The 22090-nt window shown below is 49.4% G+C and overlaps 8 protein-coding genes across 24 annotated transcripts; 5 read left to right on the top strand and 3 right to left on the bottom strand.

Annotated features, from left to right (window-relative positions):
- Nucleotides 1–770: 770 nt before the first annotated feature.
- On the top strand, nt 771–1459 carry FVEG_06932 (hypothetical protein; the record flags this gene model as incomplete). Its single annotated transcript, XM_018895399.1, has 2 exons — nt 771–1303; nt 1357–1459. 2 exons carry the CDS (start codon nt 771–773, stop codon nt 1457–1459), a joined length of 636 nt encoding a protein of 211 aa, XP_018752638.1.
- A 2223-nt stretch (nt 1460–3682) lies between these two features.
- On the top strand, nt 3683–6092 carry FVEG_06931 (hypothetical protein). The gene has a single exon (XM_018895398.1). It carries the CDS (start codon nt 4093–4095, stop codon nt 5668–5670), a length of 1578 nt encoding a protein of 525 aa, XP_018752637.1. The 5' UTR covers nt 3683–4092; the 3' UTR covers nt 5671–6092.
- Nucleotides 6091–7122, bottom strand: FVEG_06930 (hypothetical protein). 2 transcript variants are annotated; one of them, XM_018895396.1, is made up of 3 exons: nt 7000–7122; nt 6800–6907; nt 6091–6735 (listed from the first exon to the last, which is right to left on the bottom strand). In XM_018895396.1, the coding sequence occupies exons 1-3, from the start codon at nt 7011–7013 to the stop codon at nt 6567–6569; spliced, it is 291 nt and encodes a 96-aa protein (XP_018752635.1). In that variant the 5' UTR covers nt 7014–7122; the 3' UTR covers nt 6091–6566. The 2 variants fall into 2 exon arrangements, with proteins under 2 accessions (XP_018752635.1, XP_018752636.1); XM_018895397.1 differs by having other exon boundaries at nt 6800–7122.
- A 138-nt stretch (nt 7123–7260) lies between these two features.
- FVEG_06929 (hypothetical protein) lies at nt 7261–9881 on the top strand. The gene is made up of 2 exons (XM_018895395.1): nt 7261–8307; nt 8367–9881. Exons 1-2 carry the CDS (start codon nt 7876–7878, stop codon nt 9387–9389), a joined length of 1455 nt encoding a protein of 484 aa, XP_018752634.1. The 5' UTR covers nt 7261–7875; the 3' UTR covers nt 9390–9881.
- FVEG_06928 (hypothetical protein) lies at nt 9709–12313 on the bottom strand. Of its 2 annotated transcripts, XM_018895393.1 has the most exons (3): nt 11319–12313; nt 10715–11254; nt 9709–10659 (listed from the first exon to the last, which is right to left on the bottom strand). In XM_018895393.1, the coding sequence occupies exons 1-3, from the start codon at nt 11367–11369 to the stop codon at nt 9994–9996; spliced, it is 1257 nt and encodes a 418-aa protein (XP_018752632.1). In that variant the 5' UTR covers nt 11370–12313; the 3' UTR covers nt 9709–9993. The 2 variants fall into 2 exon arrangements, with proteins under 2 accessions (XP_018752632.1, XP_018752633.1); XM_018895394.1 differs by having other exon boundaries at nt 10715–12313.
- A 288-nt stretch (nt 12314–12601) lies between these two features.
- Nucleotides 12602–15778, top strand: FVEG_06927 (hypothetical protein). 4 transcript variants are annotated; one of them, XM_018895391.1, is made up of 4 exons: nt 12602–12714; nt 12811–13402; nt 14108–14858; nt 14911–15778. In XM_018895391.1, exons 3-4 carry the CDS (start codon nt 14273–14275, stop codon nt 15249–15251), a joined length of 927 nt encoding a protein of 308 aa, XP_018752630.1. In that variant the 5' UTR covers nt 12602–12714; nt 12811–13402; nt 14108–14272; the 3' UTR covers nt 15252–15778. The 4 variants fall into 4 exon arrangements, with proteins under 4 accessions (XP_018752630.1, XP_018752629.1, XP_018752631.1 ...); XM_018895390.1 differs by having other exon boundaries at nt 12811–13669; XM_018895392.1 differs by having other exon boundaries at nt 14297–14858; nt 14911–15774.
- Nucleotides 15684–20740, bottom strand: FVEG_06926 (hypothetical protein). Of its 12 annotated transcripts, XM_018895386.1 has the most exons (8): nt 20153–20276; nt 18868–20092; nt 18674–18815; nt 18435–18621; nt 17932–18384; nt 17636–17872; nt 16686–17582; nt 15755–16628 (listed from the first exon to the last, which is right to left on the bottom strand). In XM_018895386.1, exons 3-7 carry the CDS (start codon nt 18809–18811, stop codon nt 16819–16821), a joined length of 1779 nt encoding a protein of 592 aa, XP_018752622.1. In that variant the 5' UTR covers nt 18812–18815; nt 18868–20092; nt 20153–20276; the 3' UTR covers nt 15755–16628; nt 16686–16818. The 12 variants fall into 12 exon arrangements, with proteins under 12 accessions (XP_018752616.1, XP_018752615.1, XP_018752618.1 ...); XM_018895382.1 differs by having other exon boundaries at nt 15698–16628; nt 18674–20092; nt 20153–20740; XM_018895384.1 differs by having other exon boundaries at nt 18674–20092; nt 20165–20367.
- FVEG_06925 (hypothetical protein) lies at nt 20168–20651 on the top strand (the record flags this gene model as incomplete). Its single annotated transcript, XM_018895376.1, has 2 exons — nt 20168–20171; nt 20248–20651. 2 exons carry the CDS (start codon nt 20168–20170, stop codon nt 20649–20651), a joined length of 408 nt encoding a protein of 135 aa, XP_018752627.1.
- Nucleotides 20741–22090: the final 1350 nt, after the last annotated feature.

The raw sequence follows: 22090 nt of genomic DNA, 5'->3' as shown, positions 1-22090 counted from the left end.
CCTGCCATAAGGTAGCAGGTGCTCGATCTGGTATATTAGTGGTACTTACCAAGGCACCTTAATTGGCTGCCTTCAAAAGGCGTTTGTTGCTTGCCTAGGTATAAGGTGAAGTTTCTCCTCGTATGCCTTCCATCATCGCGATCACCTCCAATGCCCCAAACCTAAGCTTTGCAGGCAGGTTCTCTAGGGAAGTGGTCGAAGACAGCAAGATATCTCAACTCCAAAAGAATAGAAACCCCCTGCCTGAGGCGGATTTCTTGCTTCGCCGGGAGAAATAAAGGCCACAGGCATCCAATTCGAGAAACTTCGGAACCCCGTAACAGCAGCCACCTACCTTATGCAGATAGGTATTAATGCAACAACCAGAATGTTGAGGAGAACTCGGTCTTGGGTCGTGCCTCCCTTCCATTCAATAAGGCATGCGATGGTAAGGTATCCCAGGAAGGTAGATATCTCGGTTAGGTACTGAGGAAGTTGCAGATAACAATCCAGGAGGGGAGTGTCAACTTCCACTCTGCCCCCCCGTTGAAGTCATCTGTAACTGCCTCCATCTACCTCCTATTCTTATCAGACGAAGGAAGGTGCTCAGGCATCGAAGGATGGTTAAAACCACATTTACTCGACCCTCTGAGCCTTTCTTCTTCTCATCATCATCGTCGTCGTCGTCGTCGTCGTCGTCGTCGTCGTCATCCCCCTTTCTTGGCCCCCAAGACATTCATCAAGATCTGCCATTATCCGACATCACTACACTTTTTCTGTTCTTTGTAAAGATGAATCAGCCCAAACGTGCTGGTCGCGCAGGCGGCATCATCCTTCTGGCCTTCCTATCCCTCTTCGCCCTTACTAATTTCCTTACACTTATCCTATCCATGGTCGCTGCTGGCCAATTCTGGCCCTTGCTACACGAGGGTCCCAAGACCGTAATCAAGATCCCCTTTCCAACTGATTCCGATGGCCCGTGGCCTCCGTCTTTTCCTGATTTCCTACGTCAGCTTCAACCTGTCACTGTCTCTGAGCCTTTCAACCTCGCGGGTAATTCAGCACGACCATACGTGCTCCTCGCTGCTCTCGCTGGTATCACATGGGTCATTACCTCCATCGCCATCCTTCTCCTCTTCACCAAGATTCGGTCCTTCAATCACCGCGTTGCTCGCTACGTTTTCCGGGTTATCGGCACGGCAACCTCCGTATTCTTGGTCATCTTCTACCTCACCTACGCCCATGCTGTCACATTTATCGCACCCTTCAGGAATAATGACTGGCCCATGGGCAGGGGAGGAGCGATTATGGCACATTTTAACCTGTAAGTGTGATGACGGCAGTGTAGGGGCCTGCAATTACTGACCATATCCCCAGGCTGCTCGGCATCTTCATCACTTTGCTGGCTGCGGCCCTGGACACACCAAAGGACTGGGATGCATCTACTGGCCCCAACAGTGGCCGAACTAGCCAGGCATAATTGTCAACCATTGAACAACTCAGAGGAAAAACTGGTGATGGTTGTGTGCATCTTTTGAGGTCATGAGTTTGGTTTGCTGTTATCATTATTATAGATCGGTTGGACGTATGGTCAATGCAGGCTGCAAGTATCTTTATACCAGTAGATGGTAGAGAGTTTATTTGAGTATACTTTTCTTGCCCTCTCAGTATGATGGTTCTTGTGACCATGGAGCCGTGAAGTCTTTTAAGTCAGTAGACAGGCCTCAGGGAGCAGGAAAACTTCAGATATATCAAAAATAGTAAAGTATTCTAGAGGCCAGCCAAGTCTCACCTCAATTTACCCAAGTCTTTTTTATCATGGGATCAAAATTTGATATTTAAAGTGTATCCTAAACTTATACTAAGTTACCAAAGTCTTTTTGTTGTCTAGGATCTATTAGACTTTGAAGAAATATATTACTATATATTAACTAGAAGGCCCCAAGTTTTCTTCCACCCTAGGCAATGAAAGTTCCAAGTGAGTAAGTCCATTATGATGTTGGAGGTTGAGACTTTGTAGGCACAAGTTCAAAGAACCAATTCTAGGTCGTTGCGTGAGTACCTAGTTTGGATCGGCTACTAGGTAAGTTCTATAGCATGTCTGCCAGTCTGCAAACCTAAGCAAGGCAGCTGAATTAAGAGATTGGTGTTTGTTCCCGCAAACAAAGACACTGACCAAGATGGTAAAACCGCACGAGTAGGCCATTTAGGCTATTGAAGCTGTTCTAGCAAGGTCGGTAGGTGGGATTGTGACGATAGGTAGCCTGTCTGTATAAACGACACGCGGGGCTCTCAGTTGTCAAAATAATCCAGCTGAAAGAGCTGGAATTTGTGTGGTAGATAGTCGCCAATACCGTTCATCCTGAAGCGGCCGAGACATCAGGCAGTCTAGATAGATCCTGTTTACTCCCTAGGCCTAGACTGTGTCTTCAAACTCCACAACTTTGAGAAGCTGGGGAGGCAACTTGACGCCATAGTTTATCGTCCATGTCGCCCTGCCTACTGTACCTACTGCCAGGTGGGATTGCTACCACTGTCTGGGCAAGCAAACATGGCATCTTTCGAATAGTGCTATAAAAGAATGTCCAGTACAACAATCTGGGAGCATACGTTATGTGTATCCAAGTTTCCACTATAGTGAAAGTGACACACCACGGTCATCATCAATGGTCTTGGAAAATCGAAGGGAGATCTCTTCCGGGGTTTCTTGATCTTGTGCAGCCACAAGGCGTTATAGATCGTGGCAATCGAGTTCACCAACGTGCCGGCGCGAAAGTCTGTTCCTGTTCTAGGATGGATTTAAGGAACCAGACGGACAAAGGAACGGCCTGGACTCGCCAAGAAGTGGTCTGAGTTTGACCAGGCTTGTGGGCTTGTGGGCGAAAATGCGTGGAAAAGCTTGAGATGGCCCTACGAACCTAGATTAAGGTAGAAACTTTGCTTTTGCATTTCTGCAGGTTCCCGTCCCGCCCGCGTAGGACAGCCTAGAACGACAGGCCAGACAGTGGAGGAGGCCGAGACAAGGCAAGGCAAGGCAAAGACAAAGACAGAGACAAAGGCGTGTGGGGTTGGAGCCGTTCGGGAAGGGCTCCTTTATGCAGTAGTGCTATGCAGGTGATAGTGATACTGCATGATTTATATGGGTAAGGTTGGTTGCATTGATCCTCCAGTGCCTTCCTTATCTTGTGACCATGATTGATTATAATGGACTCGACTCGATAACGAGGGATTTCCACACAAGGGCAATATTGAGTCAAGATCCCCCGATCAACCATTGTCATGAATATGTCATTCATGACTCTGCTAACAATGGAACGTAATACAACATGTCCAACCTCCAGCTACCTACGTCAAGTCAAGCCGACAATAATGATAAAGTGCCATTAGAGACAGTGGCGTGGCTCTGCATTCCACAGCATTCAGGGATCAACGCTACGGCGTTACCAAGCTCGGCTGGCTTGCTCGCCAACTGTTGGTAGTGAGACACTACCAGACGACATTTTGCAGTGTTTTTTTCCGGAAAGGGTTTCAAAGACAATTGGAACGTCTTTCTCAGAAATGCAGATACGGTCATATTTTATAGATGGACCTGATGGTCTTTTGGAGCTGTGTCATTCTGGGGCTGCAGGATTACCCCATTGGTACCAGTTTGTTGGCCACTAAAGGACCCCTCAAATACCTCGACCACTCAATTCTCTCGAAACAAATCCACCGTCAGAAGCATATCCCAAGTTGCCCAACCATACCCGTCCGTCTAACTAACTATCCGCAGAGTGGAGGAGGTGTATGGTACCTACTGTAGGGTCTGGTTTCTTAGGTGTCACTGCATAGTCGGCTCCTCGTCAGCCGAACCCGGCCACGCGCAGCAAACTGTGGTGTCAAGGTTGATATCTATGGCCTCCTCGCCCGCCATAAACCACCGCCAACTCTCTTCTTGACTGCTCTCCCTCGACACAATCGGTTTGAAGCACCTCAGCTATTATCCACCCAATATATATCAATACTATCGCCGCTACTAGTGTTCTTCTAGTGCTTGTCAAACTGGGTTCCTTTCTCTGGACCCCTGTTCCGTCAAATCTCCCAAACCCCTTGGAACCGAAACATTAGGCGATTATGCAGCCTCTGGATCCCCAGGGGCTCGTTGAGGATCGAGCTGCCGAGGAGGAGCATGGACAGTTTCCCATTGAATATCATTCGCGTCTAACGGGGCCGAGCTCCCAAGCGTCGTATGGCTCCAGTGTTCGCGCCTCGACCGCCTGGAGGCGAGCTGCTGTGACAAACAAACCCAGAAAGAACAATCTATCAGAAACCACCTCCCTCCGCCTTTCCCCCGCGGCTCTCCAGACACCCAGCGCTGCTCAGTCGACTCCCCGTTCAACTCCTCCTCTGGCTCCTCTCTCAGTGACACCTCCTACGACAGCCCATCACCCTCCCAGCTCCTCTGTTCGAACCCGCGATTCCAGTCTTCATGTAGAACCTACTTCTCCTAAACTTCAGTCACCTCTGCGCCACTCTATCAACTTGGGCGACCACAACTTGGACATTGAATCGCAGCTCTACAAGATCTCCAGCGACCGGCCTAGACCGCTTTCTGTCGACATGTCGTTCACCGGCGACAAGAGGCCTGCTGCCTCCAAAACTCGGCCGATTCTGCCTGCTGTTGTAGAGGAAACTCCCCGAAACGGCTTCTCAACTTGGTTCTCCCGATCTAATGCACCTTCACCCTTATCCACAACCGCCCCAGAACCTCAACCACGCAGTACATCATCGGCCAAGCCATCCACACCAACTTCTTCTCGTTTCAACTTTTTCGGCTCCCTTACTTCTTCACCTACTGCATGTCCCTCGGAGGAACAAAATGAGGCCCTCATGAATCTCGACATCGAAAAGGGTCTATTCCCCAACGGCCTTCCTGTCGAAGGCACAGCTTTCTCGCCATCCGCTTTCAAAAACCTGCAGATGAACGCCACTGGTCTGCTGAGCAAGTTCCAGGCTGCTTATGAGCAACGCACAACAGAATTCAGGGAGCTCCAGGCTGAGCGTGATATCCAAATTTTCCACAAGAGTGAGTCTGAAACCAGGATCCAACAGCTCGAGAAGCAACTCGAGGAACAGGCTACCCTCATGGCAGAGCGAGATGCTATGATCGAGTACTTGCTCAACCGCTTGGCAAATGAAAAGGACCGCGCAGATGAGGCGACTAATGGCGAGAAAGAGAACATGACCTCAGCAGCTTCGATCGTATCAGAAGATCTGAGCGTCGATGAGGATCGACTAAAACGCTGGCGAAAGAGTACTTCGACCTCATCTGATGATGAGAGCGTAGATGAGGCCAGTGTCTTCTCGCGATCCCGCAGCCCAACAATATGTACCAACATATCTGAGATCAACCCTGTTGTTCATCCTAAGCCCGTTACACTGGAGCCTCCTCGTGCCGCTGGTAGTGCTGCCGCAAGAAACACCAACAACGCTCAAATGGGCGCGTTTCAAAAACTCATCCGGGGCATATCGAGCGACAAGCCTAAGCCTGCGCCCGCGACTTGCCTCAACTGCCAAGGGCAAACCGCCAGTATGGCTTGGGATACTGTCAGTCTTCTCAAGGACGAGAACAAGGGGCTGAAGGTCAGAGTGGAAGAATTAGAAACAGCGGTGGAGGGCGCCCTCGATGCTGTCAATGGTCTCGGCTTATGAGACAGTCTTGAGCTGCGACCCGAACCATGATGACCTAACCCGAGACCCTCGATGGGTGCTCGGCAGCTGCATTATCACATCGGGAAAACGGCGTTATGGTTACAAGGTACCGTCTTCTGTGGCCTCGGATGGCCGTTGTTTATTCTTTTATTGGAGTTGTGGGCTATAGCCGAAATGGACATACGGTGGCGTTTTCTGGGCATTTGATACCATTCTGCATAGGGTCTGAAGACCAATTTTACCTTCGTTAGCATAGAGACAGGATAGTCTTGGGGGATACCTTTTTTATCTTGGCTTGAACTACCAAATTGAATCAATTTGATATCTTGATCAATCATTTTCTGAGCGTGGTCCTTGAACCGGGTCTACCTGTCTTGAAAGTCGGCTCGTGGCATATATATTCACAGATTGGTCAAGACCCGAGATGTTCATATCTTCTCAAGTTCATTCTGCTTCGTTCATTGTGACACAAAGCACACCTAAGCTTTGCAAGTGACTGAGCAATCGACCAAGCAATCGACCCAATAATTGGGAGGGTGAGCATATACACTAGTGGTCTTCATACCATTTGCACTGACAATCATTGCAGTTTGGCAAAAGAAAAGAAAGCCCTGGCAAACATGTGTCACCAACAAGGCATGTTGCCTATCCGGTGAAAAGGTTCTTGATGCCTTTGATGTATTGGCTTTCCAGTTGATTCCAATACCACAGCAAGATCATGATAAAGTCATAAAGGCCAGTCCTTCCGCTTCTTGTTTTGATATTCTTTTGATTGATGGTTCCATAATCTGATCAAACACCGTCCTCGCCGCGGGAGGTATATGTACAAAACTTCTCACCTCCGGATAGTTGCATTCCAACTGAAACCGCTCCCTCAATCGTCGTATCCATGCACTCTAGTGGTGCTCTTCTCCATGCGCCTCTCCGTGGTGGTGCTCGTCCTCGAGGAAGAAGTATTCGTATCCGCAGTAAGCGGTGAAAGCGACTGTCGCGATACCGAGACCGGGGAAACCGCCCTTGAGACGGTTCCAGCGGCTATAGGGACCCTGGTATCGCCAGGCCTCGCTGCAGAGGAGAATCAGTACATTGGCTCTATTTTGTTCAGGCGTGTCAGCAAGGGATTACGGACTTTCGCTCCCAGGGATCGTATCGAGGCTGGCCGGTTGATGCTTGGAACGCCCGCATGTTGAAGCCGGTGATGTTGGGCTTGGGACCGCCCGCGGCGGCTCGTAGCACTCTACATGGCGAATATATTAGCAAACCGAGTCCATTCTCAGCAATTGGTTGCGCCAATTGAGATAATAGCAGCTGTGTGAGTGTGCGCCGTACCTCGTGGCAAGCATCGTGGGCTGAAGGAGAGATTCTGATGATGGTTGGATCTGACGACAAATGAAATGGGCGAATGGAGAGCGAGCCAATTCGACCTTAGTGATTGATGTTCCCCCCGTCACTGAGGTATAGGTTAGGTAGGTTAAACTGGAGTGGGCTAGAACGTACATAGACTAGAGTACGGATCGGATCAAAGTTGACTGGTTCCTCCGATATGACGCACGGACCAATTGATTCACCCGCCCTCCTCACCTCTGCCCTCCAGAGTTTAGAGGACGTATTCTATGCCATCGATTGACTTATTCAGACTTTACACCTTCTAAGGGACATTCGACGCTTTTTATAGAATCTCAGAAAGGAAGAGGCCGACCCCGAGTAACTAGCGAAGCTTTTTATCACCTTCGACGAGGAACCCAGTCGGCGCATATCTTTATCTCTATCATCACTCCTCTCCACCATTCGAACCGAAATCACATATACCACCGACAGCATTGGACGACATCTATCGCTATCGCAGCCACTCGAGAAGATCAGGGAAATACTTTGTAATCTTGGCAATACTCTCACGTTGTCTCAATGACCAACGGTCGTGGTAGTCGAGGTAACACGTATCACTTCAAATCGTCGCGTTAGAAACCATTCGGGCGTTAGAAGCCATCCTTGGGCGATCCAGCGACTGAGAGTTCTATCTCGAATTCAGAACCTTTAGGTTCTGGCACACAATCAAACCAAGCACGGAGGACTACCGCCGAGCACCACCCGCACTCATCGCATTTGCATCCAGGAGCCAGACATTGGCAACCCCTCCAACGCTTCCGAGGCACTGGTACCAGACAGCCCTTCAACAGGAACAAACACTTCCCTGGAAAGAACCACATGCCGCCACCGCAGCTTAGGGGTTTTGGCGGGGGGCCTGCTGTGGCAGCACCATACCACCAGGGTGGCTTCCCCTCCCATGCCCAACAACAGGGTGGACATTTAGGCGGGAACCAGTACCTGAATGCCAACACACAACTGGGACCCTTCTCTGCTGCCAATAGCAATGCTTTTACGACAGCCGGCCTCAATGGCCAGGGGTTCGCGGATACGGGGTTTGGTAGTCAAAGTGCAAGAATGGGTTTCCATGGCCTTGCAGCCGGTCTACAACAACCACAACACGGGCAGGTTCACCAGAACATGTTGATGGAACACCCAGGAATCAGGACACATCCCAACAAGGGCAGGATACGGGAAGTATGGAATCACAATTTGCACGAAGAAATGGCAGTATTGCGAGACTTGGTGGACAAGTATCCTTACATTGCGATGGTAAGGCTCGAGAAACGAGCATCGTTTTTGAAGATGTGCTAATTTATGGGTGTGAAAAGGATACCGAATTTCCAGGTGTCGTTTCAAGGCCCATGGGAGGATTCAGAGGGAAGAGCGATTATCACTATCAATGCCTACGAACCAACGTCGATATGCTGAGGGTCATTCAAATAGGGCTCACCTTCTTTAACGAAGACGGCGAGACCCCCCCTCCACGGCCCACAAGCGAACTGAAGCTTGGCACAGCCGCTCAAAGAGCAGCGAATAATGCTCCTTTCCCCTGTTCGTGGCAGTTCAACTTTAAGTTCTCATTGAAGGACGACATGTACAACGAGAAATCGATCGAGTCACTTCAGCAAGCCGGGATCGACTTCAATGCTCTCGAACGTGATGGTATTGATCCCCACGAGTTTGCCTCCCTTCTGATCCCTTCAGGTCTTGTCTGCTTCGACAACGTCAAGTGGATATCATTCCATGGCGGTTACGATTTCGGCTACCTGACAAAGCTGCTTATCTGCTTACCATTGCCCAACGACGAAGTCGACTTTGACCACAAGATGAAGCTCTATTTCCCCACGACGTACGATGTGAAGCACCTCATGAAGCACGCCATCAGGTTACACAACTCCGGCCTTCTTACACCGAGCGATCCCAGTAGTACTGAGATCCTGCAAAAGTTTGAACATAAATCAGGACTTGAGAACATTGCCGAAACCCTCAAGATTAAGCGTGTTGGCTCTGCCCACCAAGCAGGCTCTGATTCGTTACTCACCGGAAAGGTCTTCTTCTCTATGCGCGATAAGATATTTGCCGGTGATATCCCCGATGAGCATGTTGGCAAGGTCTGGGGCCTGGGTTTCCCTGACTCAAATGCCAGCCTTGTCATGTCAATGATGAACCAGCAAAGCGGAAACGATGGGCAAACAAATGGCAACGGACCTAGCACTCCTAACACGACCAATGCTGCGTTAGCCACCACCCCAGGACCACAAGGGCAGAACGGCATCATCAACACTGGGCCTATGACTCCCGGTGGAGGAGGTGGTGTGTTTGGCAACTTCGCTTTCGGCGGAAACCGATAAGAGGCTCACTCCCAAGGGCTGTTAGCCCACTGGTGAGGGCTATGGACTTGCCGATAGTATTAATGTTTTCTATGCCTTGCATTTTACTCTTTACCATCAACCTATTCCTCTTTCGTCACGAACGTTCATTATGCCAAAAGCATAGTTATCGGCTTCTCCACATGAAATGGGTTTGTCCAGTGAGATAGCATGCCTCTTTGCTTCCCGCTTCAATGCATTCTGCCTCGGTTTACGATTTTGATATAATGACTTTCGGAAGTTTCAGGAATTCAATGGGGAAAAAAGGACCGGGATGGACGGTTGGGAGGGGATCATACGTGCCAGTTGGTGTCGGCGCCGCTGTTGTATACTGTATTGTATGGTTAACTAGGAGTTGGCACCTTCGAATTTGAGCTTCACAAAGTTGTTTAATTTGTCCAATCTAAGTTGTGCTATGGCATGATGCCCGTCAAAAATGAATGGCAGCGCTATGTCTAAGCCCCTGGCTCGCAGTGACTTTGTATTGTACAATATGAAGAGAACCGGAACACCTGTTCATGTAGTAAACGCCAATCTCGAGCCGGGAATTTCTTTTACGCATGGTGGGTCCCCAGCGATGAACTGTTTATGTGATATAAACCTTCTTCAGTGACTCAACTGGGAAGATATCGCCTGTCCGGAGGTCCTTAACCTGATCGGAAGGCAGATTATTCTTCCTCGCCTGTATTTCAAGGCGATCCCTCCCATAGACGCTACCATTAGGCAATAGCATGAGATCGTGCTCTACATGACTCTGAGTGTGGTGAGCGTACGGTACATTCCGGGCAAGCTCGTTGAGTTCAGTGGAACAAATGGGACAAACGCCGTGGCCGAGACTCGAGGCTGCTGCTACGATATCGGATGTGCTTTGGGCAGATGGGCTATCTGATGAGTGCATTGGGTCCGTGTGGCATGCAGGTGTTTTTAGGGCCGATAGGCCAGAAGAAAGTGCGACGTGAAGGAGCGGGACCGCAGGAAGAGCAAGGAGTTGATTGTGGGTTGTTGCGAAGAGGTCGGCAAGGTCAGCCCAGCGGGAGGGCTTATACAAATCTCCATAGGGTGCGGCAGCGGATGCACCACCAGGAGGAAATGCAAGCAGACCACAGACCTGCTGTACTTCACGGGGAAATGTGGCCCGGTAAGGAATGAGATGTTTCTTTGCGTGAGCAATGGCTTCAGTGAGCTTGGCCGAGGATTGCGAGCGTACCAGCTCAATATATTGTTGAAAGCGAAGCATGAACTCGAGCTTACTCTGCGAATAATTAGAATTTGGATATCGAGAAGACTTTTTGGACTAGACGACGTACCTCCATCTTCCTCAACTCCTTCTTGTTATCGTTGCACCAAGCCAGAGCCTCAGCCACGCTCTGGTTCAGAAGAGAATCCCTGATACGGCTTGCAGCAACGAAGGTGTCGATATCAACGAGATCGGAGATACCGCGCTGCTCGGCCAACTCCTTTGCAGTATCGTTGTAGCCATGACGAAGCAGGTAGTCCGCTAAAAGGCGATCGAGCCTCTTCCTACTCCATTGCTCGTATTTGACGTCCTCCACTGTATCCATCTTGTATAGTTCGTCGAGATGTGAGATGCGGGCAGCTGTTTGTGCATGCAGACGAGCCTCCTCGGCGGCGCTCGCTTGGAGTTTGCGCTTCAAGCCTCGCATGCGGGACACCATTGCGTCGAGGTTACGAAGGACATCTTGCTGTGATGCGCGGCCGGAGACGGCAGCGGTGGCTGAATCTTTGAGTAATGTCTTTATGGCGGTTGTGTCTTTCTCGATCGTGAAATGGGCCGTGCGGAAGTTCTTTCGGAGGAGTTCGGAGGGGAGGCGAAGCAAAGGTTGGTCCTGATGTCGACTATCAGTTATGATGGAGAGGCGGTGATGGGAAGCTTGGTTGAGTCGGACTTACAAGCAACAGATGCTCGTTATGTTTGATCTGGGAACTTTCGTGATCGCCCATTATGAAAGCTTGCTTGTGCAATGGACAGAGCGATTGCTCAGATAGTAGACAATCGCATGTAGGGCCCGTAGAAGGCGGAAGGCTTATTAAGCTCCGATGATTGTGATTGATAAGTCGTTATCGTGAGGTGAAGTCAAAGTGAAGTGGGTTGTGCCGTGAGGTGGGTGCTCCAAGGGAAGCTAGGTAGGTACGTACTTCCTCAGGTGCAATCCATGGTGCATCATGCAGTCCCCCACTCCCCGTCCCGCCTTCGGAACATGGGCATGTGGGGCCCCGTCTTGGGAGTGATTCCCGCTGTAAGCGAAGAGGGAGAGAGAGCATCAAGGATAGAATTAAAAGAGAATTTAGCCATATCTCTACGCAGATATTTGCGTTCCTGCCCGAGTATGGGTAGGTTCCCATTCAAATTTTTCCGGTTACTCCATAAAGACCACAATAATCGGAGGAAGTGCTCCATACAAGGCTGGCGTATCAACCTCCACCTTGTGTGTTCACCATCAACCTGCATCTGGTATGACAAGATGCCTTTTATGCCGCGAACTATCAGTGGTCTGTTCAGCACAAGATCGGCTGGCTGCATGAAGCAGATACATAGATCATGGTGAAGAAACACGGTATCGAACCTGATATCTCACAGTTGAGAGGTCTGGGGATCGTATTGGATATGCACCGCAGACTTGACTCCAATACTCGAGCGCCTCTTCTGTGCAACCTGAACTATCCTTGCTCAAAGGCAAATGAGTGAGTGTATTATTGGGATCAAATAGTCAATACCAGTATTGTTGTGAGTGAGGTGACTCCCGACTCTCAATACTATGTAAATGTGTTGATACAGTTCGGGTTTTGTACCACAGCATATTGCACAGTGAGCTGAACCTGTTGAGGTCCTAGGGTCCCTCAGTTGGAACCAGCTCCTGTGTCAGACGAGTCCAGGTTGGATCATCTGTCGCAGATATCTTAGGACGCAACCTGTTTCACCTCTCGGCGTCAAGTGATGTACGTGGGATGGGATCAGGTGATTACATGCCGGCTCCTCATGTTCTAGTGGTGTGGTGTAATTGTGTGGGATTGTTTGTTATCCCTGAGGGTTCCCTAATTGGCCTGTGCTGTGTAATGATTCTCCGCATTTGGAGAGCTATTGCAAGCTGACAATGAGAGGGACAATCAAGTCAAGACAATAGAAGATCAGGCTTATTATCATTGTAGATTGTAGGTACCTAGTGTTGAGATGTAAGATGTTCTTGGCTTAATCTTCCTAACAAGCAAGGTACTACCTATTTTACCTTGTATAAGGCAAGAGGTATGATCCTATTTATAGGCAAGCAACCAAGAATAGGTAGGTAAGGTAGGTAGGATTTAGGTATGAACTCATCTCATATCATACAGTTACTCACCTAGGTGCAATAGATACAACTAAATAACAACTAACTCCCTACCTTAGCACTTTCCACATTCATAACACCTTCGCCCTTTCCAGGTTCCTTGTCTGCCTGTTTCCCCCCCATCTCAGAGCTTATGTGGCCCACCTGACCATCCTATTGGCCGCCCTCTCCCATCTCGGCCACTTATTTCGGCCTCAGGCAATCATCTTCCCCCCCTCTCACTCGCGTCGACTTATTTATCTTACCAGCCTCACCCACTTGCACGTGTTCACCCTCTTCCTCCGCCGCGTGACCCGACTCGCTCACTCCCAGCGTCAGTTCCCAGCTGCTGCGTGTCCAGCCAAAGAAGCGCCCATTTTCGTCCGGGAGAGGACTCGTTCTTCCCCTTTAGTAACATAAAGATCCTCGCGTCTTTATCTGGATCCGAACGCGTATCAGAGACCCAGGATTTATTCCTCCTCCTTTTTTCAATTTAAATTCGTTTGCTGCGTATTGGTCCTGGTTCCATTCATTTACATACAGACGCGAAGTTGCCGACTTATCAACTGGGACTCGCGCGATATCACGAGGTAGATCCCACCAAGGCAAACACGTGAGACGAGAAAACTCGTGATCTCGCACGATCACGCCTCGAAGCACATGATCTGGGAGGTATGTCGCTTTCATGCATCTCATTCACTTCACGATACATTTGATTTAATGATCTGCACGACGACGCAACAATGCAACTCGAGCCTCTGCACTCAGAAATGGGCTTTTGCAAAGTATTTGCGCTCATGGAATGAGGATTGACGATGCAACGCAACGAAATGAAATGAATGAATGCATGCATGCATCTTGCCAAGTGGCAGCATCTTCACTGTTTGCTTGCTTGAATCATCAACACAAATCATCCCACCATAGTTCACAGTCACAACTGTACGTCGACTGCCATCATGAGCATCGCATAAATGTACTCTTGTGCCTGCCTGCGCGTCCCAGCCAGCATCTTCCTTTGCTCGCTGTTTTCATCCCTCATAAAAAGAGCGACTGAATCAGCACAGGCGCATCGCATCATGTCTTTCTCTCACGCTCAGTCATCGCGACTCTCACATTCACTTCTCAAGCGAGCCACAACCTACAATGCTTTCTCTTCTGCCCATGCTTCATACAAAGATTCAGGCCCTCTTCGACGACAAGACTAGCACATCATGGGCACGTGTTACAGTTGACGCTGTCACTCAACCAACAGATGCTCGCTCAACCTCTTCTCCGTCACTCGAGGCCGGATCCCCTTGCTCTTCCTCTCTCTCACACTTCATCTACCCATAGCTTAATTCTGCAGCGAGTTTATTCTAACTGCCCTTCCCTATCCAGATCTTTGATTGATTGTCAACGTCTCTCATCTGTGGCCTCGACATCATCAAGCTTTGCACTCAGCCTCTTTAATCTTGGCGAGCGCTGTTGATCGAACAAGCCCGTACCGTCTATCAAAAAAAACCACTTGTTTTTTTCTTTCGATAATTCTCTCGCGACTGAACCATGGCTGAAGTTCTTGCCGAACAGCCTGACCTCTCCAGCCTGACCGGCTCCCCTGGTCAGAAGCGGAAGCGCGAATCCGGCAGTCCTGATCTCGCCAGGAATAAACGCCCTGCCCCAGCTGCCCACATGTCTGCCGACCCCGCCTCCTTCATCGACAGTGCCATGGAGAGCCAGGCCGTCAACGCCAATGGCGTCAACGTCGCCGACTTCAACGCTCTGCAGCAGGCCGCCCAAGCAGACCACGATCACCCCGAAGCTCCGGATCCTACCAGTGCTACCAGCACCGCACAGGCTGCCTTGGGCATGTACCCAACCCTGCATGTTCCACCCTCAACAGAAGAGCAATTTGCAGCCCAGGCAGCCACTGATCCCGAGCATGGCCATGATCCAACTTTCAACCCCGATGTGACACCCACAGTTGACAGTATCATGGAGCCCCCTCAAGTCGCCCCTCCTCAGCATCAACATACACCACCTAATGGTGTTCCGCACCAGCCACCGCGATACAATCCCGCAGCCCCCAACCCCAAACCAACAGTCGGATCAGAAGAGTGGCACAAGATGCGAAAGGATAATCACAAAGAAGGTATGGATATCTCATATGCCGAATTGTCTTCAAATATACTAATCAAAACCAGTGGAGCGTCGCCGTCGGGAAACCATCAATGAAGGTATCAACGAGCTAGCTAAGATCGTCCCTGGTTGTGAGAAGAACAAAGGTTCCATTCTGCAACGGGCGGTCAGCTTCATTTCCCAGCTTAAAGAGAACGAGCAACAAAACATTGAGAAGTGGACTCTCGAGAAGCTGCTTACAGAGCAAGCTATAACCGAGTTGAGTGCTTCCAACGACAAACTTAAGCAGGAATGTGAGCGTCTGTACCGCGAGCTCGAGACTTGGAAGCGAGTGGCACAAAATGCAGGCCTCGAGCCTCCACAGCCCAACAAAGAGGAGAGCACAACTGCCAATGCATCGAGCTAGAAGCACGAAGCACCGTTAGCAATATCCCTGACTTCGGACTTGCCTTCTTCATAACGTATACCCCTGGCTCATCCCGTCTAGCGAATGTTCCCTTGGTGAATATTTGTCATTCAGCTCGGTTGTGTTTTTGCATGTTATTTTGTTTTTGTTTGTTGATTGCGGGATTCTGGAGCGACAATCCCACAACCAGGAGAGAGCAGAGTATCAAGAGTTTCCTTCTTGGTGCATATGAGTATACTCCTGGCGTGATTATGTTGTCTCCGATTCGATTTGATTTGATTCGATTTGGTCATTGGTTTTGACGGTTTCAAGTAGCTTGGCGTTGGTGGATGGATTCACTCACCGGTCCAGCAGAAGGTTGAGGTAACGGATCTGCTTCACGGTGCGATACGGTACAGTAGCTTGAGTGTTGAACCGAGTTGATAGAACTTTTCTTCATATAATATGTCTGCTCATGCATATTCTCTTATTCATGATCTTTACGAGTGCTGTATTAGAAAATAACCTGGTGCACTTGACCGTGACAAATTCTGCCCTTCGCTCAAAGCTTGGCCATGGCTGTTATTCATTATGTTGCTGGGGAGCAAGGAATGGCCAAATGTTATTCTGGCTGCGTTAAAACGCTAGATCAGGTCTTATTCAACTGAGAAATACATAGGGAAATGGTCCCCCTAGGCCCTCCACCACCTCTCCTTACATCAAGATGTGCAGCAGTTTTTCATGAGCAGAACCTCCTCACTGCCTTGTTCAACCATTCTTCACTCCGAGCTGAAATTAACAGGAACCGACCTAACAGACCCTATGTATCCATGAAGTAAGCTGCAAGCTGGAACTTGAAGTATGAATATGTAAGATTCCTTCGTCCAATATCTATTCCATGTTTGCTTATGGATATGAGAAGCTCTCATTTCGCATTCCCCTGTTTCATAACCCTATTTCCTTGGACTCGAGATATCGTCCGCATGTGGACATGATGAATGAACCACTGCTGGTAAACGAGTTCGCCGCCGTTAATCGTGATTGCGTTTCTGGTCGTCAACACAAGAATTTCGTAGCAGTTATCCCAACACCCATGAGCCATCATCGTCTACTCACAGCTCAGCAGTAATTAACAATCCGGGGCATGCCAATGTCCACGTTGAGCCAGAATGCACACCATAAAAATGCCAATCAGGGACCAACATGCCCGCGGGAAACAAAACTTGATACCGAAAATGCAAGCACACACAATGTAGTTTATCCCAAACAAGACGCTGTGGTCAATCGCAAAAAACAAATAAGCCGTCCCGAGATTGTCCTAATAGATATATTTTGGGGTATCGAATCAAGTGGCAATATTAGCCGCCCGGCGTATGAAAATGAGCATTCGTAACCATGCTGGTACCGGTGTTAGATGAAAACTGTGAACCGTGAAACAGCGAGGCTGTAACAAACCATCGCATGATCTGTTCTGATCGACCTGTGCTGTCATACCAGGCCCTAAGCCATGCATAATCTATAGCCATATGAGAAAAGCAAGAATGTGTCACGGGCTGTACATAAGAGGTGACGTCTAGTCTGGCGTAGTCTAATGCATCGTATGTCGCGGTACATCATCCACCTTGACACCGGGTAGCCCTCGACTATCCTGAGACATATAATCGTAGCCCGAAGTCGGATGGACCTGTGACGGTTGTGCCACACTTCCTGTTCGGAACATAGTAGGCTGATTGGGGTCATATCCCCTCGTTAGTCCATCGAACGAGGCATTCATGTATGGCTGAGCCTGGGTCATTGAAACTCCGGGGCTGACAAAAGCGGTCGCTGGCGGATTGGCTGGCTGTTGAGTAAAGGTATACATTGACGTCGAATTTGGCGCTGTAGAACCTGGCTGCCATTGCTGGGTGTAGATCGGTGTGCCATTCTGTCCTGCGTACTCTGTTGAGGCGCTGAAGATGGATGAACGACGTCCAGAGTCATGTGCAGCTGGAGGCACACCCATATCCATACCGAGGTTCCCGCTATTAGGATGGACCGCAGGTTGACTATTTACCGGCATGGCGTTGTTCTCAACAAAGCCATGCTGGTCTGGAGCCATGTCCTGCATCATCGAGTGGTTGTACTGGTTGCCTCGTACAGGTAACTCTCCGCCGAGGAAAGGTGTGCCATGCAATGAAGCGCCTGAGCTGTGGCTGTTTGACGAAGGCATCAGGCCAGGGACCGCCGCTAACTTATTTGGCGGCACGTCTTGGTCATCCTCTTCCTTGGGAACAGGCCCGTCGTCGTCGTTACCGGATGCATACGAATCAAGCATCTTGTCGTCTGCCATGACAAAAACCTCCGTTGTCCCATCTGCAGATAGAGTTAGAAATCTATCCACCCGGCTTCCGCAAATGGAGACTTACCAATCATCCCGTCCTTGTAACGCTCCTGTTGTTTGGCCACTTTGAATATCTCGTTAAGAAACGGCCGCTTCTTCGCATTGGCCGGATTATCCTTGTCTGCGAAAAAGCCTGAAAGAGCCTCAATCGTAATCTCCTCCAGCTTCTTCACGTTGAGATTTAGCTTTTGAATGTCGGGATGCTGGGTCTTGTTGGGCTCCACGATCATCCTGAGGATGTGATTAAGAAGATGAACTCGTTCTGGATTCAAGTTTGTTAGATGAGAATATGAGATTGCCCAATCAAATGCTGAATATTACCTCGTTTGTAGAGATGGTCTGGCTCCTTGTGCCGCACCTTGTCCTCCTTTGTTGGACCCCAGGGTTTGGGCCACCAGTCGGGTGCCTTCTCGTCACTTCCCGTGTAAGGATGTGTAGACTGCTTTTTTGGCTCCACGGCCTTGACCCATGCTTTTGCTATGAGCTTACAAGCCGTTTGCTGCATGTTTTTGAAACGTTGCTCATAGAATGTCCAAAGCTCGTTGGGGTTTCCGACCTGGATACCCTTTCTGATTGTCGTTGATATAGTCATGGGCGCTTCATCTTCATCAATGATGTGTTGGCGAGCTCTTGGTCTTTTCCGGCCTTGTCGTGCAGGCGCTTCCCAGTCGTCAAACTGAGACATTCGTCGGCGGTCCATCATCCGATTCCTAGGAAAGTCCACAGATTGCTTGTATCCATCGAATGCGAAATCATCAACAACAGGGCTGGCACCTAACTTCACGTTAGCCCTCTGATCCCTAATTGGACGTAAATCGACCAACCAGAATCCAAGCGGTCCATAGCCCTCATGTATTTTTCCATATCAAAAAACTGTTTCTCGTAACCACTGCGAGGTCCCGACGTACTAGGACCAGAAAATGTTTGAGGGCTCCCGTCATCCATGACTACAGCCAAGAAATAGTGTCTGACCGCTATCCCACAGTCTCGACGAAGAGCATCGGCGATTTGCTTTAGCCTTATGTCAGCGAGGACTCCAAGAAGTAAGTTTGAAGCTTATTACCATTGGAGGCTGTCGTCTATGCATATCTTGAGCCTCTGGAAATCGATTATCGTCAACTCCATCCCCGACAAATCTCTCAGGCAGGTAAGGATGATGAACATGGCGGGAGAACGACTCCCTGGTCCAATCTCTAACCATGATTCTAGTAGCTGTTGATATGTGCGACTTGCCCGAGTTAATTGTCGATAGCCTACGAATGACCAAATACACCTGCAAGGCAAGTGGCTAAGCGCAAGCCACAGCTCCTTAGAAGTTTGTGCCACCGGCGTGCAATTTCAGAGAGTGATGATGTATAGCGACAGACCCAATGTAGATCAAGGGCCTAGCACAGCTTGTAGCACTGGGACATGTCGTGATATGTTGCAGTTGGTCAGTCGATATATAGTGACTCAAGTCCTGAGTGGGTGCGACTCGGGCCAGACTTGAGACAGTCAGCAAAGTATTATGCTGCTTAACAAAAAGAAATCGGATTCTTCAGAAAAGTGTGATTCAAAGATAAGAATAGACCAGCAATGGTGTTAATACGCCTGTCGACTTGTATAAGTTTGGCTCGGACGAGTGGGATCCTTGGGAGCAGTGTGATGCGGCTCAGGTTGGATGTTGCAGATGGGTTCGGGAATAGTATGGGGGTGGTAATTGGAGTAGTGTGTGTGTGCCAGGGGGACGCCTTCGAAAGGACGAATATCGCCAATTCCAGAACTGGTGGGGTTTGGTTGCCAGCACAGTATGATCTGACCAGAGTGGTGATTTCCAGGGAACAAGTCCTCGCAATACAGGTTGTTCAAGATCCTTCTCCAGACAGGATACGCCGTGCCGAGCTTCAAGTCGATGCGTGGAGTTCTCGTCAAGGGTAGAGTATAACACAATTAGATATGCCGTCGAGTATATCCAGCCACAGCGAGGTTGCAAGTACAGAGTTAATCTATCGTCTCGCGACAAGTCGAAAAAGTGAGACGTGTATTCCAGGAGAAGATTTGACCTCCAGTGTTGTAACGGTGAAAAGGTAATCTGAGCCACAGCCTCCAAGGTTGTTGCTATGCCTTGACTTGGAAGAAAGGTTTTATCAAGGGTCTTGCTCAAGGTCAAAATAGCAGTACTGTCTGTAGAGAGAGGGCTTGGGAAACAGTGGCACGAGAAATTGGTGTTCGTCGTGACGCGAAGGTGAAGTGAGCGATAGACTAGATTTCCGATGTTGATAAAAGAGGATGAAGTGATATGACAAGGTTACAGAATTGCAGCAGACGTAAAGCCGGGGGAACGAGGGATGAGTCTATAGGTCCCCGCACTACCTTCAGCAGATGGATGAACGTTGTCTCTCTTCTCAAGACTTTAGTTCCGGGGCAGACAGCTTTCCGTGCCGTTGCTATCCCAGGGTGGGCGTATCTCAATCAGCAAAGGAGAAGAGAGATTTACAGACACCTGTTGAATGAATTAGAATGGAAACAGACGACAGGGACCAGCTTGCTTCGAAGTGCATACACGCAGACACACCAGATGAGTAAGTAGTAGGGATCAATAACCAATGCTGGATACGTGTAGGTAGCAGTGTGTAAGTCTCCGATCTCAAGCCGTAGCTACCAGGTATCCGCCTGGTCAAAGGGTGGAGGGGTCAGGGGAGAAAAGGGGGTGCAAATGCACGTCTTTCGAGAGAAATGGAACACCCAGCTGTGGTGGCATCAGCAGGTCGACAAGAAGAGATATTCAGCTATCACCCAGGTCAAGAAGCCAAGGGTGGGAGAAAGGCAGGGAAGATTGTAAGGGCCCCTCATCGTCAATGTCGCACAGTACGGGGTTGAGAGAGCATGACGCTAGCCACTCAAGGTCAAGGCAGTCTCAACTCGAGCTGTACGGGACAGATGGATGCCAATCCCATGATCCACAGAGCTGGCTGACAGGGCTCATTTCAAGGGTGTTGAGGAGAAGAGATGGCGGTTGGCCCACGCTTAGCTCCGACGCCCCCACACGCGGATGGATCTGAATGTGGTTTTAGAAGGGACAGGGCATAGGTGCCAAACAGTATCAAATCAGATACGTTTCTCCAAGATGAGATTTGCATGGCTAGCTGTGTTGTTTGACACAACAAGCTGAAAAAGCTAGTGCTAGTGTGCACACTGATATAATCTGGACTCATAACTGCAGAGTCAGATTGATGATCCAGTCGTGAGCGGCACCAGCATCAAGCTCGCAAGGAACTCAGTTGGCTTGAACGACAGGGGGCCAATGATGGCTGAAATGGTGGGCCCTAGACTGAAGGTCCAATCAATAGTTGCTCGAAGGCCAAAAGTCCAAGAAAGAGCAAAAAGCAATACCATGAGCAAGACGCATGACTGAGGCGATTGAGGCAGTACTTTGTGCTAATGTGAGACACAGAGAGCGATTAGGCCGGTCTTCGACCCAGCCAAAAACACCAAAGCATCCAGTAGTGCTTAGATTGACTAGCAGCCTGCCGGGTTACGCGGTCGTATTGCATCATCCTCTTGAGTCTCAGTTTTTGCTTTTTATCCAGCGGCGGTTTTGGATTCCAAGGCTAATAAAGATAAGTTTGCGGCCATACCGTGCAGTACTGCTGCTCGACAGTGGCCCATGGCTAACCGAAAGCCTAGAGATTTGGCTCAACATTGACCATTGTTTTTCAAGATATGCAAATGCCAAGTCGCTGATTTGATGCGGTGAGTGGGAATGCTAAATATGATGTGCCATTCTCCAAAAATGCAAGCCGGGGACTGTTCGGAGTGGCCTAACGAACGATGTTGCTATGTGTAGATGCATTGCTTGTTCTATATTGTGCCAGGAACGGATCGGATAAGAATCCGGCAGGATGTATGTCGGCTCTTGCAGATGCTTCCGATTGCACTGTATAGTAGATAAGTGCATGGGGGTTGCTCCATATCCAACAGCCGATGCTAGCTGCGATGGCGACAAACTGTGAACCTGAGAGTGTTGTAGGTATCAATGTCTGCATCATCTGCTTCTCTGATCGCATAGCTACATCATCATGTATCGACTGCTGGCTTGACGAATTGTGCCCGCTAGCCAGCCACCAACCGACGAACCGTAAGGTTGATTACTGGATTTGTCTCGGTGGTCAAGATGGGTCTGCTCTGTGAGTCGTGTTTTAGGGTCATGGGCTTGGGAAGCTTTTCTCAAAACGTGTAACCCTGCAGGACTGGCTCATGCACTATCACCCAATGCAGCCAGCGGCAGCGGTACAGTGCAATACCTACCGAGGTCTGTACAGTGCCATACAGCAGTAGTCGTAGTTTGTAGGTAGGTATGTGCTTATGCAGATGCAGACGCAGACGAGAGTTGACCATCACCAGCCCCAAGCGAGATCTCAGATCAGTTACGCTTGGGCACTTTGTAGAAAATGACGGGCGGATGAGCGACCAACACCCAACGTGGACGATTAAACTAAAA

The sequence above is a fragment of the Fusarium verticillioides genome, chromosome 7 (genome assembly GCF_000149555.1).
Source record: "Fusarium verticillioides 7600 chromosome 7, whole genome shotgun sequence".
NCBI classification, from domain to species: domain Eukaryota; kingdom Fungi; phylum Ascomycota; class Sordariomycetes; order Hypocreales; family Nectriaceae; genus Fusarium; species Fusarium verticillioides.
The sequence above is the reverse complement of the archived record's forward strand: the minus strand, read 5'-3'. Positions and strand labels throughout refer to the sequence as shown.

Excerpts from the sequence above, each read along its gene's own strand:
- FVEG_06931 (XM_018895398.1), top strand. The coding sequence starts at position 4,093 with ATGCAGCCTCTGGATCCCCAGGGGCTCGTTGAGGATCGAGCTGCCGAG.
- FVEG_06930 (XM_018895396.1), bottom strand. Across the intron at positions 6,736-6,799 it reads TACGATCCCTGGGAGCGAAA|CGAGGCCTGGCGATACCAGG; the intron begins GTCCGTAATCCC and ends TCTCCTCTGCAG.
- FVEG_06929 (XM_018895395.1), top strand. The coding sequence starts at position 7,876 with ATGCCGCCACCGCAGCTTAGGGGTTTTGGCGGGGGGCCTGCTGTGGCA. Across the intron at positions 8,308-8,366 it reads AGTATCCTTACATTGCGATG|GATACCGAATTTCCAGGTGT; the intron begins GTAAGGCTCGAG and ends GGGTGTGAAAAG.
- FVEG_06928 (XM_018895393.1), bottom strand. The coding sequence starts at position 11,369 with ATGGGCGATCACGAAAGTTCCCAGATCAAACATAACGAGCATCTGTTG. Across the intron at positions 11,255-11,318 it reads ATAACGAGCATCTGTTGCTT|GACCAACCTTTGCTTCGCCT; the intron begins GTAAGTCCGACT and ends AGTCGACATCAG. Across the intron at positions 10,660-10,714 it reads AGGAGTTGAGGAAGATGGAG|AGTAAGCTCGAGTTCATGCT; the intron begins GTACGTCGTCTA and ends AATTATTCGCAG.
- FVEG_06927 (XM_018895391.1), top strand. The coding sequence starts at position 14,273 with ATGGCTGAAGTTCTTGCCGAACAGCCTGACCTCTCCAGCCTGACCGGC. Across the intron at positions 14,859-14,910 it reads AAAGGATAATCACAAAGAAG|TGGAGCGTCGCCGTCGGGAA; the intron begins GTATGGATATCT and ends AATCAAAACCAG.
- FVEG_06926 (XM_018895377.1), bottom strand. The coding sequence starts at position 18,811 with ATGGTTAGAGATTGGACCAGGGAGTCGTTCTCCCGCCATGTTCATCAT. Across the intron at positions 18,622-18,673 it reads ATAGACGACAGCCTCCAATG|CAAATCGCCGATGCTCTTCG; the intron begins GTAATAAGCTTC and ends ATAAGGCTAAAG. Across the intron at positions 17,583-17,635 it reads TTACAAGGACGGGATGATTG|ATGGGACAACGGAGGTTTTT; the intron begins GTAAGTCTCCAT and ends CTCTATCTGCAG.